Source organism: Phalacrocorax aristotelis, chromosome 7 (assembly GCF_949628215.1).
Source record: "Phalacrocorax aristotelis chromosome 7, bGulAri2.1, whole genome shotgun sequence".
Classification (NCBI taxonomy): domain Eukaryota; kingdom Metazoa; phylum Chordata; class Aves; order Suliformes; family Phalacrocoracidae; genus Phalacrocorax; species Phalacrocorax aristotelis.
In genome coordinates this window covers 12,910,260-12,930,831 of record NC_134282.1, presented here as the reverse complement: position 1 = coordinate 12,930,831, position 20,572 = coordinate 12,910,260, and the positions used below count along the sequence as shown (strand labels likewise).

General features: G+C 38.1%; 1 protein-coding gene across 2 annotated transcripts in view; it reads left to right on the top strand.

Annotated features, from left to right (window-relative positions):
- The first annotated feature begins 2,531 nt into the window (after positions 1-2,531).
- SLC9A9 (solute carrier family 9 member A9) overlaps positions 2,532-20,572 on the top strand; it is a 222,766-nt gene continuing 204,725 nt past the window's right edge. For both annotated transcript variants that reach the window (XM_075098872.1, XM_075098873.1), the window contains exons 1-4: positions 2,532-2,863; positions 12,201-12,403; positions 16,337-16,414; positions 17,026-17,102. In XM_075098872.1, coding sequence (XP_074954973.1) covers positions 2,689-2,863; positions 12,201-12,403; positions 16,337-16,414; positions 17,026-17,102 — 533 coding nt within the window. In that variant the 5' untranslated portion in view covers positions 2,532-2,688. The remainder of the gene's footprint in view (positions 2,864-12,200; positions 12,404-16,336; positions 16,415-17,025; positions 17,103-20,572) is intronic.

The following is a 20,572-nucleotide window of genomic DNA, read 5'->3' as shown; positions in this document are numbered from 1 at the left end:
TTGGCAGTGATAGGTTAGCAGTTGGACTTGTTGATCTTAAGGGTCTTTTCCAACCTTAATGATTCTATGATTCTTGAACTGGGGAGCCCCAAACTGGACACAGCACTCCAAATGTGGTCTCACTAGGGCGGAGTAGAGAGGGAGGATAACCTCCTTCTACCTGCTGGCCACACTCCTTTTAACGCATCCCAGGATACCACTGGCCTTCTTGCCCACAAGGGCACATTGCTGTCCATCAGCACTCCCAGGTCCTTCTCAGTGGAGCTGCTTTCCAGGATGTCAACCCCCAGCCTGTACTGGTGCATGGGGTTGTTCCTCCCCAGGTGCAGGACCTTATACTTGCTCTTGTTGAATTTCCTGAGGTTCCCCTGGCACAGCTCTCCATCCTGTCCAGATCTCATTGGATGACAGCACAGCCATGTTTCACAAACATGGATCAGATTATCTTGTGAGATAGGGCAGAACTATAACCCTATTTTGCAAAAGGGGAAACACAGCTTTGAGAAATTAACACATTTCAAATATATCATAGTGCAGCTGCTCTAGCAGTAACACTGAGGAACTCCTTATTGTCTGGTGAGAAATATGGGTTCAGGTAAATTCAAATAGAAAAGGGAACTGAAACTGGTCTCCCAAATCTGGGGCAAATAGTCTAATCACTGATATTCTCAGTATAAAATAACCTCCTCTCACTGTTTTATGCTTCTTTTCCATTGATTTTGTTATAAGTGCCTGCAAATTACCTGTTTGACAGAGATAGCAAAGAACTGTGGTTTTCATAGTAAATAAATCTTTGATTTTCATTGTGATAGATACTGGATGTGGTTATTGTCAAATTATTTTTGTTTGGCTTTTAATACTTCCACACTGAAGATGGATGATCAGCGTCACAACGTTAAGGTTACTACTGCCATTTCTAAACTGTGAATATGATATCCAAAGCAAGTCTTCATTTTTATTTTTCTCTTTTATAATAAAGTTATAAACCTTGGCTATGTGACTAACATTTTTAAAAGAGATTTGTACCAGTTGTATAATGAAATTGCTACACCTAGTTCCCTTATACATTATTTTGTCACTCAAAATACAGTAGTGAGTAATTCTCAGAAAATAGAGGTTAACATCAAAGTTTTATCCTTACTTGAAATTGAGTTGCATGGTTCAGTAGTTTGGGAAGTATCAGCTGTTTTTTGCCAACTTTTCACCTCACAGAGACTTCACTGATAATCAGTTCAGAAATAGTTTTGACTTAAATAATCCTAACTATGTTTGCAAATTATCAGGTAAAATTACAAAAAGAAAGAGAAAATGAGGGAAACACAAAGGAGAGAAGATAGTGAAATAATGGCGAGGACAGAGTAAAACCAGTGATAGCGATTGGAAAAAAAATCTGATAAGCAAAGAAAAAGCATTAATTAGGAAGAACTAGAAGGAAACTGCTCTTCATACAAAGTGAAAGAAAAAATGAACACCTGTAAAATGTGATGAAATTGGCTTACACAGAGGACAGAACTAATTGTTTGCCAAGCAAAAATTATTTTAAAACATTGTATATTGAAGCAACAGTGCCTCCTTAGGAATGCTCATACAGTTACAAGCTACAGTCCTGAAATTTCTGAAAGTACGGATATCTAGGTATTTATTTCTACTTTATTCACCTGTGACAAATGCCTGCCTTTGAATGGATGCTGTACAGATTAGTTTGGCCCAAAAAGTTTTTAAAAAGTAAAATTTTAGGAAATTGTGACAAAAAATAATGAGAAGACTGTCCTTTTTTAATGAGAAGCAGAATCAGGATTTTTTCTGATGAAAATGAGAGTTTGTCTGGAATCCTCCAGTATAACACACGTATTGCAGCCTTGGGCTTGGACAGAAAAGCTTCTGTAAGTATTAGCTATAAATAGCAAGATAATTTCTACTGGTTTTCTGGCTTAATTGAGTACTGTAAATGAAAACATGTAAACAGCAGAAATTATGGAAAGTAAATTCCAATACATTTTATTCAGTTTGATAGGGTTTCTTAAGTGCTTTTAAGCCTAGGTAATTGGACCTTTGATTTTAGAGATCTCACACTCTTCCTGCAGGATCAATAAAAGTTCAAGGCCTAAATCTTGAAATCCTCAGTCATCGTTTTCTTCTTCCGTCTTTGCACCATAGTGAGGCGCCACCTTTATTCTATGTCGCATACATTTAAAAGTGGGAAAGAGGAAAGACTTTTAAGCTTCCAAAATGCAGTGACGGTTGCTATGCCATTCTTTAACAACAGTTTTTCTGTCTTAAACTATCAAGACAAAATGTGATTTTTAGGATAGAGATTATACTGTAAACTACAGGAACAAACATTGTGAACACAGACTAAGTTTTACAACAAAATTTTAGAAATTGACAGAGCCTGAGCCTTGGAGGTGATTTGTACATCTACAGCTGGAGCAAGCACAGTCCAGCGATGCAACTGCAACATTAAAAATGAGACAGGGCAGCTTTAAGAGAGAAACAGGAAGCTGTAACCAGAATCCAGCTGAATTCTGAGCTGGGGCACTTTACCCTGAGGCTGCAATTGAAACAGATGTGCTTGCTGTGAATTTCTGTCGTATCTGGACTTTTTTTGTACCAAAGGTGATAACACTTTCCTTCCTGTTATATTTTTTTTCCTTTTCTTTTGCACATATTTTCCATAAACGGAATGAAATGGAGAAGTTGAAGAAATATGCATCAGTGAAAGACGAAGATCAGTTTTATCATCAGGGAGCTGCGGAGTTGCTAGTCTTTAACTTTCTGCTCATTCTTACAATATTAACAATTTGGTTGTTTAAAAACCATCGATTCCGCTTTCTGCATGAAACTGGAGGAGCTATGCTTTATGGTGAGTATACATCCAAGTGCCAGCTTACCATGGGACTAGTTGCATATTTATGATCAGGCAGTTGATCTCAAGTGCTGACAAAGCTCAGAAAATGTGCTGAATGAAATGTCATCAGCTCCACAAGCGGACAGTAAAATAATAGTGTAACAGCATCTCTCATGAAGTAGCTAGAGTCTGACTTGTTAAGGGAGTGACTAGCGTGAGCTGGTTATCCTCGCAGCGTGCACATTATGTTCCTCTATGGGCAGACAGCCACTGCATGGCACTTTGGGAGTTAGGGGGCTTACTGTTTTCAAAAGAATGAAATGTGGATAGTGAAAGAGATTATTTAATTTGCTTATTTTCCATGCTTGTTTTGTAAAACACTTAAAGGCGTTAGACTAAGGAGCCTTGTGGATACAACCACGTTGTCTAATAAAGTTTAAATGATCTTGAGATTTTTCTTTTGGTTTTTCTCTGTGCCTTTGAAAAAGCAGGCTACGAAGAATGCCTCCCAAGTCTTCTCTGAGTGATGGCGTTGTACTGTAATTTCAGTTTGCCTGTCTAGTTGTAACCTTTTATGAAGTTTTGCAGTATTGTGTATCACCTTCATGTAGAACTTTCTGCACTGTCCACTGATAAGTACTCACTAGTTTATGTGTATGCACTTACATGCATAATGATTTCTCTCCTCATTCTTTTACTGTTGTTTCACTTTGAGAAAAGTGTGTGACTGCCATTTCTGTTACCATGAAACGCATACAGGAGGGTAACACCATCAAAATGGAAGATATAAATCAACAGCTCAGTCACTACGCATCTAAATGCCAGCCTGTTGTGGCTCTGACTCATTCTATGCACATCACATACTCTAGCAGCGTAATACCAAAAACTGGTTTTGTTAAGATTGCATATTCTAAGGAATAGTTGTTTATCATGGCACACCACATGCAAAAACCTCCATGCAGGTTCAACTGCAAGCCTGCAACAGAAAAGGCAACTGACCCCTAAATTTTGAGATAAGAGCTTCATTTGCTTTTTTCTATATCAAACATTTTAAGATGGTCTCAGTTCACTAGGAGGGCTGCAGATGAAGATGACAGTCTTCCATGTATCCCTTTCAAATTATTTCATATAAACTGTATGAAATTTCAGGAACACAGGCTATTTCATCTTCTTGGCTCACTATCTTCACGGGTGACTTGATACTTTGGAGGAAAGCAAGTAAACAAGAAACTCTTGTATTAAACCAGTCACTGAGTCCCTTACACCTGGGCGAGGAAGTCTGTAGGATCTCTCAATTCTCATCTGCCTTGCATTTATTTTGAAGAGGTGAAAAAATTATTTATTTGATACTATGCCCTTTTTCTAATCTTAAAATCTGTTGCACATAGAAAACACACTTCAACTGAATCAGCTGAGGCTGAAATACACGTCGCATGATACTTAGTTAAATGCGATGGTTTTCCTTGTCAGACATCACCTTGATTGTTGTTTAACAGTTTTATGGGGTACAAGCTACACAGCATCACTGAGAATACGTTTGCTTGTTCTATGTCTATTAACATCTCTCAAAAGGGAAACCATAAGAAACACTGTGCAATATATTCATTATGATCAACTTGTAAATTACAACAAACATGGGTGACTCTTCTACGGTAGCTTCTTTTACACTACTCTGTTGTTTCGCACATGTGGCTGATGACAATTGTTGAAGATTTAGACCAAAGCCTATCAAAAGAGAAATGAAATATGGGGGAATACAACATTACACAAATAAATCAGTATTGAATTAGAGTTTTATCTGTCTTCTGGTTCTATTTTGCTGCCTGCCCAGAACATAATCTGCACATCATGAGGACAACCAGTTCATGATATTCTTTTGATCAGTTGAGAGATTAGTGCTTCAGCAGGACAAAGCTTTTCAATTATTAAAACATTCATGAACATTCCTCATGATTGTAACTAAACTATCTATTTAGTCTTGCATTATTTATGGAAACCTTCAAAGAGGAAAATAAGCTCATTTGTAGGATCCAAAAAGCCAATGATGTCCTTTTTATCCTTAGAAATTTTAGATATGGGTTTAAGTATCTTTAGTATTGTGGAATAGCAGTAATGGAAAGAAAGCAGAATTTCAGAGGTCACGACAGAGGTGTCAGATCAACAGGCAGCAACTTCGGGAGAAAATCTTCACGGCAGCAAGCACTGACAGTGAGATAAATCTTGCCCTCACTTATTTTTTGCCTTCATTATCAGAACAATTCTGCTTTATACCTGTTTTATACAAACCAAGTCTCTGTCCTACAGTTTGCTTTACCCCAGCCCATTGAGCTATTTGCTGGATATGTGACTAGCGGCACAAGAAACTGATAATGTTGCTGCAAGTGATAGAAGAATATGGCCATTATTTGCAGACTGTCCCACAGTATGAGAGATGGGTCTGTATTCCCTACCAGTGTGCCAGTGAAAGTGAAATATGAGGAAGACCAGGGGGGAGGAAAAAAAAAACCATAAAATAAAAATACAGAAATATAAAAACAGGAAGAAGTTGTACAGTTACTGCAAATTGCTGAACAGCCACAAACTGAAGACTAGGAACATCCTGATAGAAAGTTTTATTTAAACTATAGAAGAAATAAAAGGTTCTTTTGGGTTGTTTTTGCATAAGCTCTGTAGGAAAATGCAGTTTTAGGCTGAATAGTACCAGCTAAGGAAAAGCCCATACTGGAAAACTGTCCATTCAGAAACTTTAAAAACAGAGATGTATTAATAATTTTTATCAAAGCAATGGGTCAACACTAAATATAGCTATATTTAAATTTAAAAAATCTTTCTGCAGTTGCAAAGAAAAAAACCAAAGTGTTTATCATAACCCAATATTAATTAACAAGAATTAATTCAAGAGGAATTCAACATTATTTCACCAAAAAAATTATGTGTACATATATATACACACATTTTATAGAATCATTAAGGTTGGAAAAGACCTCTAAGATCATCAAGTCCAACCGCCAACCCAACACCCCCAGGCCTCCTAAACCATATCCCGAAATGTCACATCTACATGTTTTTTGAACACCTGCAGGGACGATGACTCCACCATCTCTCTGGGCAGCCTTTTCCAGTGCTCGAAGGCATTTAGCTTGAATGTATTTAAATGCTCAAACTGTTTTGACACCAAACAGAAAAATCACTCACAAACAATGAAGAAGAATACAGACTTACCTGTTTTTTCATTTATTTCTGTGTTTTTCAGGACCTCAGAGAACAAGTTTCTCTACACATTAGCCTGGTTTCACAGACAGACCCCAAATAGCAACAGTACTTACTTCCCGATTTCTGTATATGAAGGAGGCAGGTGAATGTGAAAGATTAACTTTGTGCCACCCAGAAAGGGAAGAGCATCCTTTATATACATTATCAGCATAATTTTCTATACAACAGCAGAGCCAGAATTAGTGTGGTAGATTATCTACACAAGCAGTAACAAAAACTGAATGCTGCTTTTCTAAGATAAGAGTAGGTGACCTCTCTCGTAGCACCAGGACCCAGAAGATGGCCTTTTAGTTCTAGATCCAATAAAAGGCTTAAGTGTCTATTAGCCAGCTCCTACAGGGCCTGATATCTTTAGATACATCAGTCATAAAATGTTAGGTGCCAAATTCTTCATATAATACATAAGTCATGGCCCTAACACAACAAAAACCAGAGTGTAAGTATCCAAACGTCTCACCCTCCCCAGAATATAGGTATCAGGGTTACGTACAGGTGCCACTGGTTACCTCTGATTAAGAGGCTGAAGCACTTGTGCAGGTAGGCAGCCAGAATTAAACTTTAACAAAACTTTAACAAAAAAACCTACCAGACAAACAGAAAAGCCCCACCAGCAACCCACCAATACAATCTGCCTTTCATCTGCTAGGTTAATTAGCAACTTCGGTTGAAACTGTTTTCGGCTTGAACAGCTGTCACCCCTAGGGAATGTGTGATAGCCATTAGGGTGGAGGGGGGGGTGACTGAAGATGTCCCTGCCTTCAAAGTTCTGCTTTGTGGGACTAGCTGATCAGACTGGAAAGAAAACATAAAAAGGATGAATGACAGAACACAGCATTGTAGCACTCACAAGAAATGGCTTTGTGTTGCAGTGGTTAGAGATGCTTCCTGGAGTTTTGAGGGGATTAGAGGGGTGGGATTGGAGGCCTACCACTCTTCTGTTTCTTCCCTCCAACCATTCAGCTCTTGGAAGGTGTGCAGTGGAAAAGCTGAGTCACAGCAGCCCTTCCTCAGCCTCTTCTGAGGATCCCACGCAGGATGCTTTGAAGTGAGGCACATATCAGAGTTCTTGATGCAACTTTGGTGGAGGTGTCTAATGATTAGGCAATACGGTTCTTACACCTCCTAAATCCATTATGCCTCTCGTATGGAATAATTGTAGCTTCCTTCTGATTGTAAATGTGTTCTGAGTACCCCTAATTCTCAAAGGCAGCAATGCATGTAACAAGTCCCAGCAAGAGGACTCTCTAGCCCTCAATAAAATAATGGAGGGTACTTTTTGGTCTTCCTGACTACAACATTCATAATGAAGAGAGATTGTCAGGATTCAGAGGGAAGCATGGGAAAAACATGATCAAGGCAGAAACTGACATTTTGTAGTGGGTAGATGAAGAGAGGAATAGCAAACTTGAGGCAAAGACATTTGGAAGAAATTCTAAAATATTTGGGAAAATCAAGTAATGGCTAAAACTGCATCCCCAAGTGTCATTATTAAGGAACTTATTTAACAGCTGACTAGATAAAATCCTGGGGAAAGAACAGTACCGTTTAGCTCACGAGTTTGGCATGAGTGACTTAAGAAATCCCTTCCAACACTTATATCTATGATTAAAGATTTTATCCTGCCTCCACTGAAGAAGTTGGAGAACTTGCATTGCCTTCAGTTGAAACATGACTGAGCTCTCGTTATAGTAAGATTTTACTGTAAGATCTTACTTCAGAGAACAATTGAGACTTTTTTTAAAGAAAACTGTAACATTAGTTACACCCTTTCTGTTTCAATCCTGCATTTAAATAAATGTGCTTTGATTTCATTTAATTAAATGAAGCCTTGGTACTAGTTTTGAAAGAAAATGTCTTACATAAGGGGAAGCTGAGATGAAAACATTTATAATCAGATTTGGACTCCTAGAATACAAGATAGGTACTCTACTTCTTGCTAGTACAGTCAACTTTAGCCTTGCAGAAGAGTTTGCACTTACAGTTACCTACATCCTTAACTGATATAATACTGTTTGAAACTTTTGTATTTGTGCTAACCAGTACCTTAGTATAATACCTATCTGTGACGTTGGGTAACAGATGCAGCATCATTCCTGAGTCATCTTCAGGGAGTTTTAACTGCCGAGTTCCTAGACTTACATGGTAAAACCAGGCTTTCTGTGTGTGCCACTATGAAATCAGAACTATTTGTACAGAAGGTATGTTTTTGCATACATGTTTTTACATATCAAAGTCCATAGAACTTTGTGATAAAATTTTTTTCTTTAATTATTCTGCCACAAAGCACTGATTGCAAGAAAATTAGAAATTTTTAGTCTTTTTTCATAGTAGATACATCCAAATGATATTTCCCTTTTTTTTTTTCTTTAAATAAACTATAAAGAATGCTCCAGAATGTACATTACAAAAGCATGATTTCGGTTTGGAAGGGGGAGTAGTATATTGTACACCTATTTAAAAATTAATTATATCTACTAGAATGTAATCTGGGCTCCTGAATTCTATCATGAAAGAAATGTCATATAACGATTTAAAGCAGAAAGTGCATTCCATAAATGATACACCTACTAAAATATTAAGTATGCTCTTCCCACATTTTTAATTCACTGAGGGCATTATATAGGGTATTTGGCACATTTATTCTTACGGAGGGAAGACTACAGTCCCATCACTTAAATTGACTCTTGTAATATCGTGTAGCGGTAGTAATTGTCTGTGGCTGAACCTTCCATGGAGCATTTGAGAATATTCTGAATCAACCCATCATTATGAATCCTGTCCACATTTTGTTCAAATTTAATACATTACAGAATTTCCTTGAGAGCTACAAGGACCTCAAAGTCCCATTGATGCCCTGAGAATATTGATTGTTAGAATCTTCTGTAATGCAATTTCTCCAATATGTGTATGCTGTTGGTTACTCTCACGATTTCCTTGTTCTTTCATTATCATTTTCATTATTTGTGTGGCGCTCTACATTATCTAGATCTGGTCTCCATCAGAGGGTAAGATCTAAAGCTGGCAGAAGAAAACCCAAAAGGCAAATCTGAATTCCAGTTGTAAATCTCAGTCAGTGTTGATCTTCATTTCTCTACAGCTACTGTGATCGCACTTTCAAAATATTCCTTGTCTGCAAATGGATTTATTTATACTCAAGAGCTGTCTTGCAGGACTAGGATCTACAATATTTGCATTTGTTTCCATTCCAGAAGATTCCTACAGCAGCAGTTTGAGACTACAGCTGAAGATAATATATCTTCTCAGAATAAAGAATAGAACAGTCCTCTGCTTCTAGCCTAAACTTGACACTACAGATTGAAATAATTTGTCCTTGAACAACTCAATACAACTGCATTACTACAATTGAGAACATTAATTTTCATTTTTTAAACTATCAAACAAAATTTGGTTCTATATGTAAGTATACGCTATATTGCCATTACAACACACATAATAGGAATCTCAAAATGTAGGACGCAGAGGTCCACTTGGCTGTACAATAAAGATGGTAAAGGCAATGTCAGCCAGTCTCCACTGATCCCCCTTGAGCAGCTCCATGTTGCCATTCTGAAAGTTATTATGTGTACAAGCCAAGTAAACAATTAAAATTCAAAGGCTAAAATATAAATCCGGAGAAAACTGAATAGTAGGATTTAAACCCTTATTTTTAAACCACTCTCAAGTTTTTAGCTCTTCATTCATGATTTTTGATCTCTCAGTTAAAAATAGTGCTACTTCCTTAAAGACTTGCCTTTTGTATGCAGCAAGAACCCTGTTACTTGTACAAATAAGCATGATGCTCATTGTTGCTGGTATAACAGAAACAAGGCTAGCAGAAAAAAAGATTACTGTCCTACATAATTTTGGACAACATAGTGTGAGGGTCCAAGTAAAACTATCCAGAAAAAAGGCAGGTTAATATGACAGATGCTGTAAATGAACAGGTAAATGTTAGAGACCAGGAAATGCAGCACAACAGGGAGTTGGGCAAGCACAGAAGAATTGTGTGGGAAAGATAATGAGGGACATACAGTGAAGTTTGGTAAGCAGACATAGAGAATGCAGAAGGAAAGAAAAGGGAAATGAAAGAGGAGACGATGGGATGGGTGAACAGGTTGTAACAGTGCATTCGTCTAACCAAACACTTCTTTCTCCTGACTATTCGAAACCTATTCCATCTTGTGACCTGATACTGATTCTAGCAAACTGTGGTGCCAAATATTCCTGTTCCTGAGAAGTCTCTCTGCCAGCGTCCTTGCACAGGCATTGGTAGACATCTGCAAAATATTTCTGTTACCTGAGCTGATTAAGTCTATGTAATACCTGATAACAGAAGTGCACAGAGGCTATAGTTTAAAATATTGAGTGATAGGAACAAAAACGGTAAAGGAGAAACTAAAAGTTGTGTATTCCAGAGAATGAGAAGGAAACATCAAGTCTTGTCCAAGCATCAAATGAAGTTGAATTTTTAATGTGTTTGAAAATTAATTTGAAGATTAAATATGTGGTTCTTGTAGAGGAAATAAAATGAAAAGCCTGACTGTTTTAACTAATTAATGGTTTCCTGGGTTCTGACTCATGATTTTGGACATCTGGGGCTGACCACTGTAGAAGTCATATTTCACAGTAGCACTTGGGGTGCTGCTTCCCTTTTCCCATACATGCTTTCACCCAAAAATTTTAGGAATTCTGACTTTTACTAGTCAGAAGTTTACTGACTTTTAGCTAGGTTTATTATATGATTTTTTGCACAAATGCTGTATAACTTAAGAAAGTAGCCTTGGGATTTTCTACTGCTTATCTAAACCCTCTACCATTTAAAGAAACCAACCACACTGAACAATAGATACAAAACAAGCATAAATGCATATGCACACTAAGCAAGCAATACAGCTGTTACTCTGTTGTAGCATCAGTTCAGGAAAGTACAAACTTGCCTTATGTGTATGCTAGAAATCTGCAGTTCAGAGAGTCTCTGTTATGGGAAAATGTGACAATAGCAAAGACATCATATTTATCTCTCTAGGTATTTATGATCACTTCTATCACCATGGCATCTGATTACTGGATAAAACTTAAACTGTAACACCATATTTTTCAGATGCCTATCAGCTATTTCCAGTAATTTAATTTCCTTCTTCTTTCATTAGTGAGTATATCTATCTAGGTGTTTAGATGTCTTCCATCAACATTTAATCTGAGTATTCTTAGCTTTTTATGAATGTGTTTATAATTAGTAACTGCAAAGCTGTTCATCAAATACATGGGACTTAAAGCACACAGGACATAAAAGAAGCATGAAAATTAAATTTTAAACCAAACCCAGGTCTTGGAGGGTGGAAATAATCCCAGTAATGTTATCTAGCTAAATATTAGTCACCTTTCCTGAAGTAAGCTCCCACTAGAGCCAATAGAATGAAACGTACCTTCCAGAGGACATCTGCAGAAGTGCACTTTCCTCTCTGTTAACTGAAAAGGGAGCCAAAATGTCTGTCTTAGATAAGAGCCTGAAATTGTAGAGAATCCAATCAATTAATCCCAGTCTTAATCTTCCTTTCCTTATTCCTCCGTTTATTTTCCTGTGTTTGTACAGTCTCAAAAATATAGTCTTCTACAGAAAGCAGAATGTGCCTGACGATCCTGTGTCAGAGTTTTGCCCCATGAATGAAGTGTGCAAAATCACCAAAAGCACAGTTGATTTTTGTATGGTCAGTACAGCACATTAGTTATGCAGGCATGCCCCTTCTCTACATCTCTTGAAAATGCAGTGGTTAAGCAACTCAGTCAATAACTACATCAGAATGATTCCAGCAACTGGATCACAAAAATAGGAGTTCAACTGAGTATATGTCAAACAAACCTCTGTATTCTAATGAAATAACCATTCTGGAAGAGCGTTTTATGGTCATCCATGAAGTCTTGAGTGAGGTGTACCTCCGTGAAGGTGGAAACACTGAGAAAGTGGTGTTCTACCTTTAAGAGAGTTTATTTTCCTTCAAATCAGTAATTGTGTAGCATTGGATACTTAAAAGTACCTGAATCTGGTTTTGGTTTCGTTTTATTTATTTTTTCTCTCCAGGCCTTGTAATGGGATTAATTATACGATATGCAACAAAGGCATCAGATGTTGAAAGTGGAACTGTTTATGAATGTGAAAAGCTGAAATCTGGGCCATCCACTCTACTTATTAATATAACTAATCAGGTCTACGAATATCAATACAAAAGAGAGATCAGCCACCACAATGTCAATGGTCACCAGGGCAATGCAATGCTTCAAAAGGTAAAACCTATCTTATTTTTGTTCTGAAGTGTGTAATATTTCTTTTATTTACAACCTTGAGAGAGAAAGACACAGAGACACAGACACAGAGAGATAGGCTATTCTGAATTTAGGGTGAGAAGGGTGAGGAAGGAGAACAGGAAAGGAAATACAGTACAGTAGAAACCAGACCATCATTTAGAATACAACTGGCTGTATGCTTGCAGAATAGTTGCCACCAAACTTTATAAACCCCACTGATATCTTTATTTGCCCTCTGCCTTAAAAGTTACTTGCTCTGGCAGCATAATGCAAGGGAAGTTTACCCCCTGTATACAGCGGGGGTAACTACAAACTCTAAACATTTTACAAAGTATAAACTTGTAAATATGTACACTTCCCTGATAAGTGGGGGGGGTTTATAACACTTAAATGCATTACAACATTCTCGTACATTCATTCACTACTGCAGTGGTCCTTGGCAGGGATTTCACTGGCTCTCCCCATGCCTGGGGAGTCAGCATTGTGGCAATTCAGGCTGGATGCAAAAAGGGAAGTGTGGGAGGAAGTTTACAATCTTTTATGATGCCATGGCCTTTTCTGTTTTCCAGTATGTAACAATTAAAATATTTTACTTTGTTAGTATATTCTTCCCCCCCGTCCCCCCGCCCATCCCCACCCCCCCCCTCAATATTTACTTATTGTAATGTTCACTTTCTTTAAAAATGACAGCGATTTAAAGAACTCATGAGTGCAGAGGGACTTTTTAAAACCTGGATTTTATGCTCAAAGACATCACATATTCACATGAAGCTTCTAAGTCCTTACCAGTGTTTTTATTCAATATTGCAATATATTATTTTGCTTTTTTCCAAGTATTACTGTTTATCTAGAACAATAATACATGTTCCTGTGTATTACAGTGGTTATGATTATAAAAACTTTTAAGCTATGCTTAGAATACACACTGCGGAACTCAGCAGAATTAGGATTTAACCATCTGCCCAAATTCCTTGCTGATGCAGCACCATTGTGTGCCTGTCTGTCATTACTGGCAGACTCTTGCCATTCTCAGAAAGAAGCAGACTGCCAAGGACTATTAGAGCTGTGATGGGTGGAGACAGGAAAATACTGTGGCAGTCAGACTAGTCAGATTTTGCTGAATCTTCATCCTTTTTCCTGCTAGCTGGTTGCAAGAGGTTTGTCGTAGTCAAAGCGTGTGTTTAGTTTCTAAGAGATATGTACTAATCCATTACAGTTGAACATCTTCATCAAACCTGGTTTACTGAAGCTGACTTGTTGAGCACCAACTCACACAGCAGTTTCTGTTGCCCTCACAGGGGACTGCCCAGTCTTCTTTCCATCATCTCACTTTGCTGGAAGATTCTTAAAAGTCTCAACTGTGAATTGCGCATTTCTCTGTACTACTGGAGAGACCTCAGCCTGCCTGGTTTTTCACTCCTTTTTCCATTAAAATTATCTGGCAAATTCCCTCTTAAAAAGAAAATAAAGAAAAAAGGAAAGAGGGAGGAATTCAACAGTATTTAGAAGAGAGTAACAATGCCTGGCAGCCTTCCTGACTGGCAAAAGCACTAACACAAAAAACAGAAAACATGATCACATCATGCTCTGGTTTTTGTACAACTCTAATTCCCTTTTGACCTCAGTATAAGAGTTTACTAAGTATGTTTATCAGAAAGAATAGACTATGCTGTGACTTACAAACGTGTATCCTTCAGAACATGGGTTTGAATAATAAAACATGCAGTCAGGATTTATGATGCCTATGGAAAAAATATTTTAATGTATTTGCTGAATTAATTCCAGAATTATCATTTGAGGCTGGTAGTTCATAAGTGAAGAAAATCCTTTTTCTATTGCGCTTTCAATGAAGTTACCAGCATAGCTAAAGCTGCTCGCACATTATTTGCCAGCTAGTTTTTTTCAACTTTATAATGCAAAGTAAGCAGAATGGAAAAAAAGGCTGAGCTCTCACTTCCTGTTTATCAAATCAACCTATCTGTTAGTAAGAAGGCAGAAGTTAATTCTGTAGGCAGGTCTTACTCTTTTGAAGCTAAATAATTAATCTAGAATACTGTAGCCTTAAAACATCACTTTATCTGAACAAAGGAGCTGCAAACCATTACATTAATTACATCCTGTCTCTTTTAAAAGTATTGGTATAATATAGCCCGCTGACAGAAGAGTAAACAGTACACAGGCTTATTAAAATATTTTTTTCTGCAGCAATGCTGTGGTTTTAAACAGGATTTTGTTTTATTGAAAGCTACGTGTAATGAATTGCAGTGACTGAATATTGTCCTTGGTCTCTCTCTGTGCCTGAAGTTGAAGGCAGATATGAACAGTGTACTGACAACAGCTGGAATAAGAACATTTTGCCTTGCCTAACATCGTCCTCATTATAGAATTACTTTAAAAAATGTAGTGGATATTTTATAAACTGTTTCTGGCTGTTGTAGAAACTAAAATACAGAGGACACAACAGAGGACAAAGCAGAGTCTGCTGCTCTGCCAGCCAGTGGCTTGGAACAGGAACCACCAAGAGACTAACCCAGCAGCACACCGTCCATTCTGAAAGCAAGTAGCACCTTAGCTATGTCTTAGCAGAAAATCCAGTTAGACTTTGCAGAATGGCTGAATCTAGTCCTTATCTTATTGAGAATACAAAGAAACCCCTTTACCTATAGAACAGATACAAGATAGGTAGGCAATAGGACAGCATCAGTACCGCTCAGATTTCACAACACAGTGATATGTTGCACCTTCAGTAACACAGAGATAGATAACTGTCACCAGAGGCAGATTACAGTTTCATTGCCATGACAATACACCTTACAATGTCAGCACATATGAGGATGTTACCGGTAAACTAGTTGAGCTGCTAATAATTCAGGGTATCACAAAACCCTCAAATCAAAATCTGGAAGAAAAGGCTTTATGCCATTTTTGAATTCCATGTCTGTGTAGGCAATCCTTTTGCCAAAAAGGACAATTTGTACTTTGATAGACTTATATTTTGTTAGAAATTAACAACAGCTAGTTACTGTGGAGAGTTTAGAGCTTGTTTTGTTGCAGTCAGGCCACAACTGGCTGGCCGGATTGGACAAACTGTATTTTACAAGACATGTTACAATGGAAATGATGCTAGAGAAGCAGTCAGCAGATTTACTGAGAAACTTTAGGACAATAGAAACCTGTGCTGGCAGGTTAGCAGAACTGATTATACACTTACAGTTTAATGACTTACATCACACCTGAGCTACATTACCTAGCCACACAGATGTTCCTTGCCTGCTGAAAATGTGAGGTAAAATATATTTTTGTTCACTTTTAGGTTAACTTAAGTGAAGTAATGAAGATGGTCAAAGTGTGCACAGTTTTCATGTGCAGTAGTTCAAGAATGCACATATAGGCTGTCAGCCAGTTCATTAAGCAACATCAGAAAGCTCTGTCTGTGCCTAGAATGATATGCTTCAAAGGAAACGTTACACTGGCCTTGGTAGCGCAGGTCTTTTCTTTTATCACCATTCTGTATATTGTGAATTGAGGCACAACACTGACGATGCATCTTTGCTGAAATTGAAAGGAAGTCCATGTTGAACCAGGAATTAAGCCATGGGACTGTCAAGTTGGATGCCTGGTAGTGCAGATACTTAACTATCACGGGTAACACTGCTTTTATGTGTTCCCTGTAAAATAGTGCATGACTGATTTCCTTCTTCAATGAATACTTTCAAGTAGTATTCTACATGTATAAGCAGTAAGGAACTACACATTAATACTTTAAAGAAAACAACTCAGAATAACATTTTGGCCTGCAGACATTGAAGATGATCCTGAGATTAATCCTGATAGGAAGTTACAATTAAAACCTATCCTATCAAATTAAATGCTACTTTATTTGTCCTTACTCCCCTTTTGTTTTTCTGACAGATGACATTTGATCCTTCCATCTTCTTCAATATTTTGCTGCCACCCATTATATTTCATGCTGGATATAGTTTAAAGAAGGTATGTGTCTCTTTCTCGTATTGCAGAAGTGACTGAATGTGCTGCTTCGTAGATCCAACAGGCCAATGATAGAGAAAAGAGTCAGTTAACAATTATATTGCATGGGAAGAACGTGACAGGAATGGAAGGAAGTGAAAGATGCATGGACCTCATTCTGCTCCCTTTCTGCATCTGTGCAGATTTGATTGTGTGGTTTAGAATGCTTGGGCATTCCTGTTTTCAGAAGACACCACTCTGAACCTGGTGTCACTGCATGTAGGCAGCAGCCTATCTGTTTTTTATATGCTGCATGATCAGGACTTTGTTTGTTGAAGGGATGAGGTTATGATACTGCTTGCATCAGATCCTTTCAATGTGAACTTCTGTTATGATCCCGAAGCACTTGGCCAGATACATAAAAGAGGGAATTTTGATAGCATTCCACCAGGCAAAAAATGAATCATCTTAAATTGTATTTTCCAGAATAACTGATGGAGACTATATTGTTTCATCTTACATGTGAGATAGGGGTTGTAACAAATGGCACTTCTAGATGCAGTGTTTCAACGTGGTCTGAACGTTCTTTCACCGACTGTATTACAAACAACTTTTTTTCAAACTTTCCTCCCCAGAGACATTTTTTTCGTAACTTAGGATCAATTCTAACCTATGCCTTTTTGGGAACTGCCATCTCCTGCATTGTTATCGGGTAAGTGCATGCCTTCTGCTATTATTGCTGAAGTCATTATTAGTGCTTGGTATTGTTTTCAATTAAAAAACTGTAAAAAGAATTGTGGACCCTGCATGGTCAATATACTTCATGACCTGTGTAACAGATAAAGTAATTCTTTATCATGGAATGCTGAGATGAAAAAGGCAAAACTCTTGGATAGTAAGAACTAAGGCATTCAGGAAATTTGGCCCTTCATTTCCGGTCTGACGTAAGTATGAGCTGCTTTCTACAACCCTGTAGCTTTAAGCACCTGTCCTGAGAAATTAACCATTCTTTCAACTGAAATTCCATGTTTCTAACTGGAATTCCTTCTAGAGGAGAGCAGATCTCTAACAGAAAAGGAAGGACTTTAAATCTCAAAAGGGGGAGGAACAGATACCTAGCGTCATATATGCAAAATAACTGGAGTAATTTCAAAGGCTAAGTGAAACTTTTTAGTTGAAGATCATGCAAAAAGCCTCAGTCTGGAATTATGTGTGAATTTAGCCTGGATATATCTAAATGGCTTCTGCAGAAAAAGAGGAAGGGAAAAAAGCAGGGGGGCAGAAAATCCAGGGGTTTTTCCATACCTCCTTAGTGAAAAGTTTCTAATTTTGTTTCAGAATTTGCCTAATTAAAGAAAAGATTTGGTAGTCAGAACCAGATTATATATTTCGTGGCTGGAATGATGTGAAACTTTTGTTTGTCCAGAGCTCAATCAAAATTAAACAAACCATTTAAAAATCCTTTTGGGTCTTAAAAATGCACGTGTTTCACAATACTTACAAATACAACACACACACTTCAGCTCTCGTGTTCTGGGAAAATTCCAGATGCAGGTGAAAACAAATGACCAGAGGTGGATTCTGCAGTAAGTGGGTATCTGTGCCTGCACAGAACCTTACTGAGAAAAGCAATGCACTGTTCACAGTTTAACCTTAGCATCATTAGGCATCCCATAGCATTTCTGCGCTACGGAGTGCTGCAGAGACAGCTGAGCTAGCTGCGTCTGTGGAGATGATAGAGCAGTGCTGCATGTAAGTGAGTAAGTCTTGATAAGAGGCCTTGATCTTTCTGGGATTGTGCAGAGTCAAAATAGGGAAAAGTCATAGAACTTTCTGGTGTTCAGGTTTTAGACAGGAAGCACACTGCATCTTGTAGGATTAGTTGAGGTCCTGGGCTGTAGAACACTGAAATGTGCCATTTAAATCTCTGCATGATATGGAAAGATTCATGGAAACACTTCAATCTTTCTGAAGGCGCTTGAATTTAAAACTGGTCAAAATCCTGTACCTATGAACAGCACTTTCAAATTATAGAAACAATTCTTTTTATTTTCTGTCTTTTCCCTTTCTTTATAATAGACCTTTAAGTAAAGATGTATGCGCCGCATCAAGGTATAAGCTCCTTGCTGGCATTATTATGAGATAGAACGTTCTCCTTTAACGTAATTTTGATAATAGTAAAACACATGAATAACCTATAACTTAAGAGTTCAGTGATTTTAAAACTGTTCTTTTATTGGTATGTCATCGTATCTATCTTGATATCCTAGATTCCTAATAATCCAGGACCTTAGTAAGCATATTGTACCTGAGGCACTGTGGCTATTAAATGTTCTGCAAGCTATGGTCACTCCAAATGTCAGGAAATTTTAGACTCCACAATGAAAAGCAACATTCAAAGTATGATCACCTTCTCTGCTGAAATACAAAGGAGTGTAAGCTCTGTATGTGGCTGTTTCCCCTTCATGTGAAGGGGAAACTGCTGAAGGTCTGTGAGCTAAGGAGAAAGGTTACCTTTGATTTCAGACACAAATCTCTAACTCCAGGAGAAAGTATGCCTTCTGTCTCACTTATTAGAGAGCAAAAGCTTACTCCTGCTTTCCTTTCTGAAATTTTGCTTTCCTTGAGAAACGGCACCTCATCACCCTCTGAACTCTCCTATTGCTTGTTATTCTCTGGAGAAGGACGAGAATCAGAAAGCTCTGGATCTTGGGGATCCTTCTTCTATGATGGGAACAAGCATGGAGTTTAAAGGCCCAGAACAGGCATAATTCCACAAAATGACATAATTAAACAATCAGAACAATTTCCTGCCTGGTTACTTGGTGTCCCTACATTTAAACCACGCTATTCATTTCTTTCTGAGGCTCTACAGCTTGTGACAGAGCTCCAAAAGCATTTATCCACGTGAAAGAATATAGCAGCATGGCAGCGCTGTCACTTTGGGGGGTGAATGCCTGTACCATAGATCCATGAAGACCACAGCTCGGACAGCTGCACTGTTCATATGTCTCCCCCATACAGTAATATACACCTCAGTAAGACCCCAGCTCTTGGAGTTGCTTCTTTTCTTATACATTTATATGGCCAATAGCACCCCTAAGTTTGGAATTACAAATTCAGTAAAAAATCTTCAACCTAATAACAGTTTGAGCTGAATGCTGGCACATTACTGAGGTAACAGTGCTTATGGATCTCATTCGGACTCTTCCTGTGCTTCCTCTCACTTGTCTTAGCCATTGAACATTCCTCTCCGGTAAACCAATCCCTAATAGCTCTGTGCGACCACAGAAAAGCAGTATGGCTGTCCAGCCCAGTGATGGTCTTAAACATGTATTTGGTTTCTGAGCTCTGACATGTTTCATTGGCCTTTGTGAATGGAAAAGGTCAGAGCAGTTTTGAAAAGTTTGTTAAAAGAAACATAATATGTTGAGTTTAGCCTATATTCCAAATACTGTCATTCTTGTACCCATGGTATTTTATCTAAAACAGAATAAATGCAGATAGAATCTACTACAGAAAGTTCCTACTAGGTCCAGCAATTCAAAGTGCAAGCCCGCAGCCAGGGATAAAGATCCAAAGGAAACCCTAAGGTAGAGGAGTAAGCACTGAGCAGCACTGGGACTTGTACTGCATTCCATACAAACCCACAACACCCACTGAAAGCACTTCAGAGAAGGCAGATAATATATTCAGAATATGGCTTATATGAATGTGAAACATATTTGCATAATGTACATGTCAGGATAAGAATGAGATAATGAGAGCATAAAGAAGAAAGATGATCCAAAAACTTTACTGAAGGGAACTGAAAATAAGCCCTAAAAGAAAAACACATCCTAAGAGAGAGGGATGAAGAGATATAGTTGTTGCAAAAGAAAGGACAGAACTCTGAGGTACTTCTAGATTGCATTGCGGTAGACAAATATTTTGTGTAAAGGTATGAGGCGGGGGTCGGTCTCTTCTCCCTAGTAACAAGTGACAGGACGAGAGGAAATGGCCTCAAGCTGCACCAGGGGAAGTTTAGGGTGGATATTAGGAAAAACTTCTTCACCAGAAGGGTTGTCAGGCATTGGAACAGGCTGCCCAGGGAGGTGGTGGAGTCTCCATCCCTGGAGGTATTTAAAAGCAGCGTAGACATGGTGGTTGAGGATATGGTTTCGTGGCGGACTTGGCAGTGAT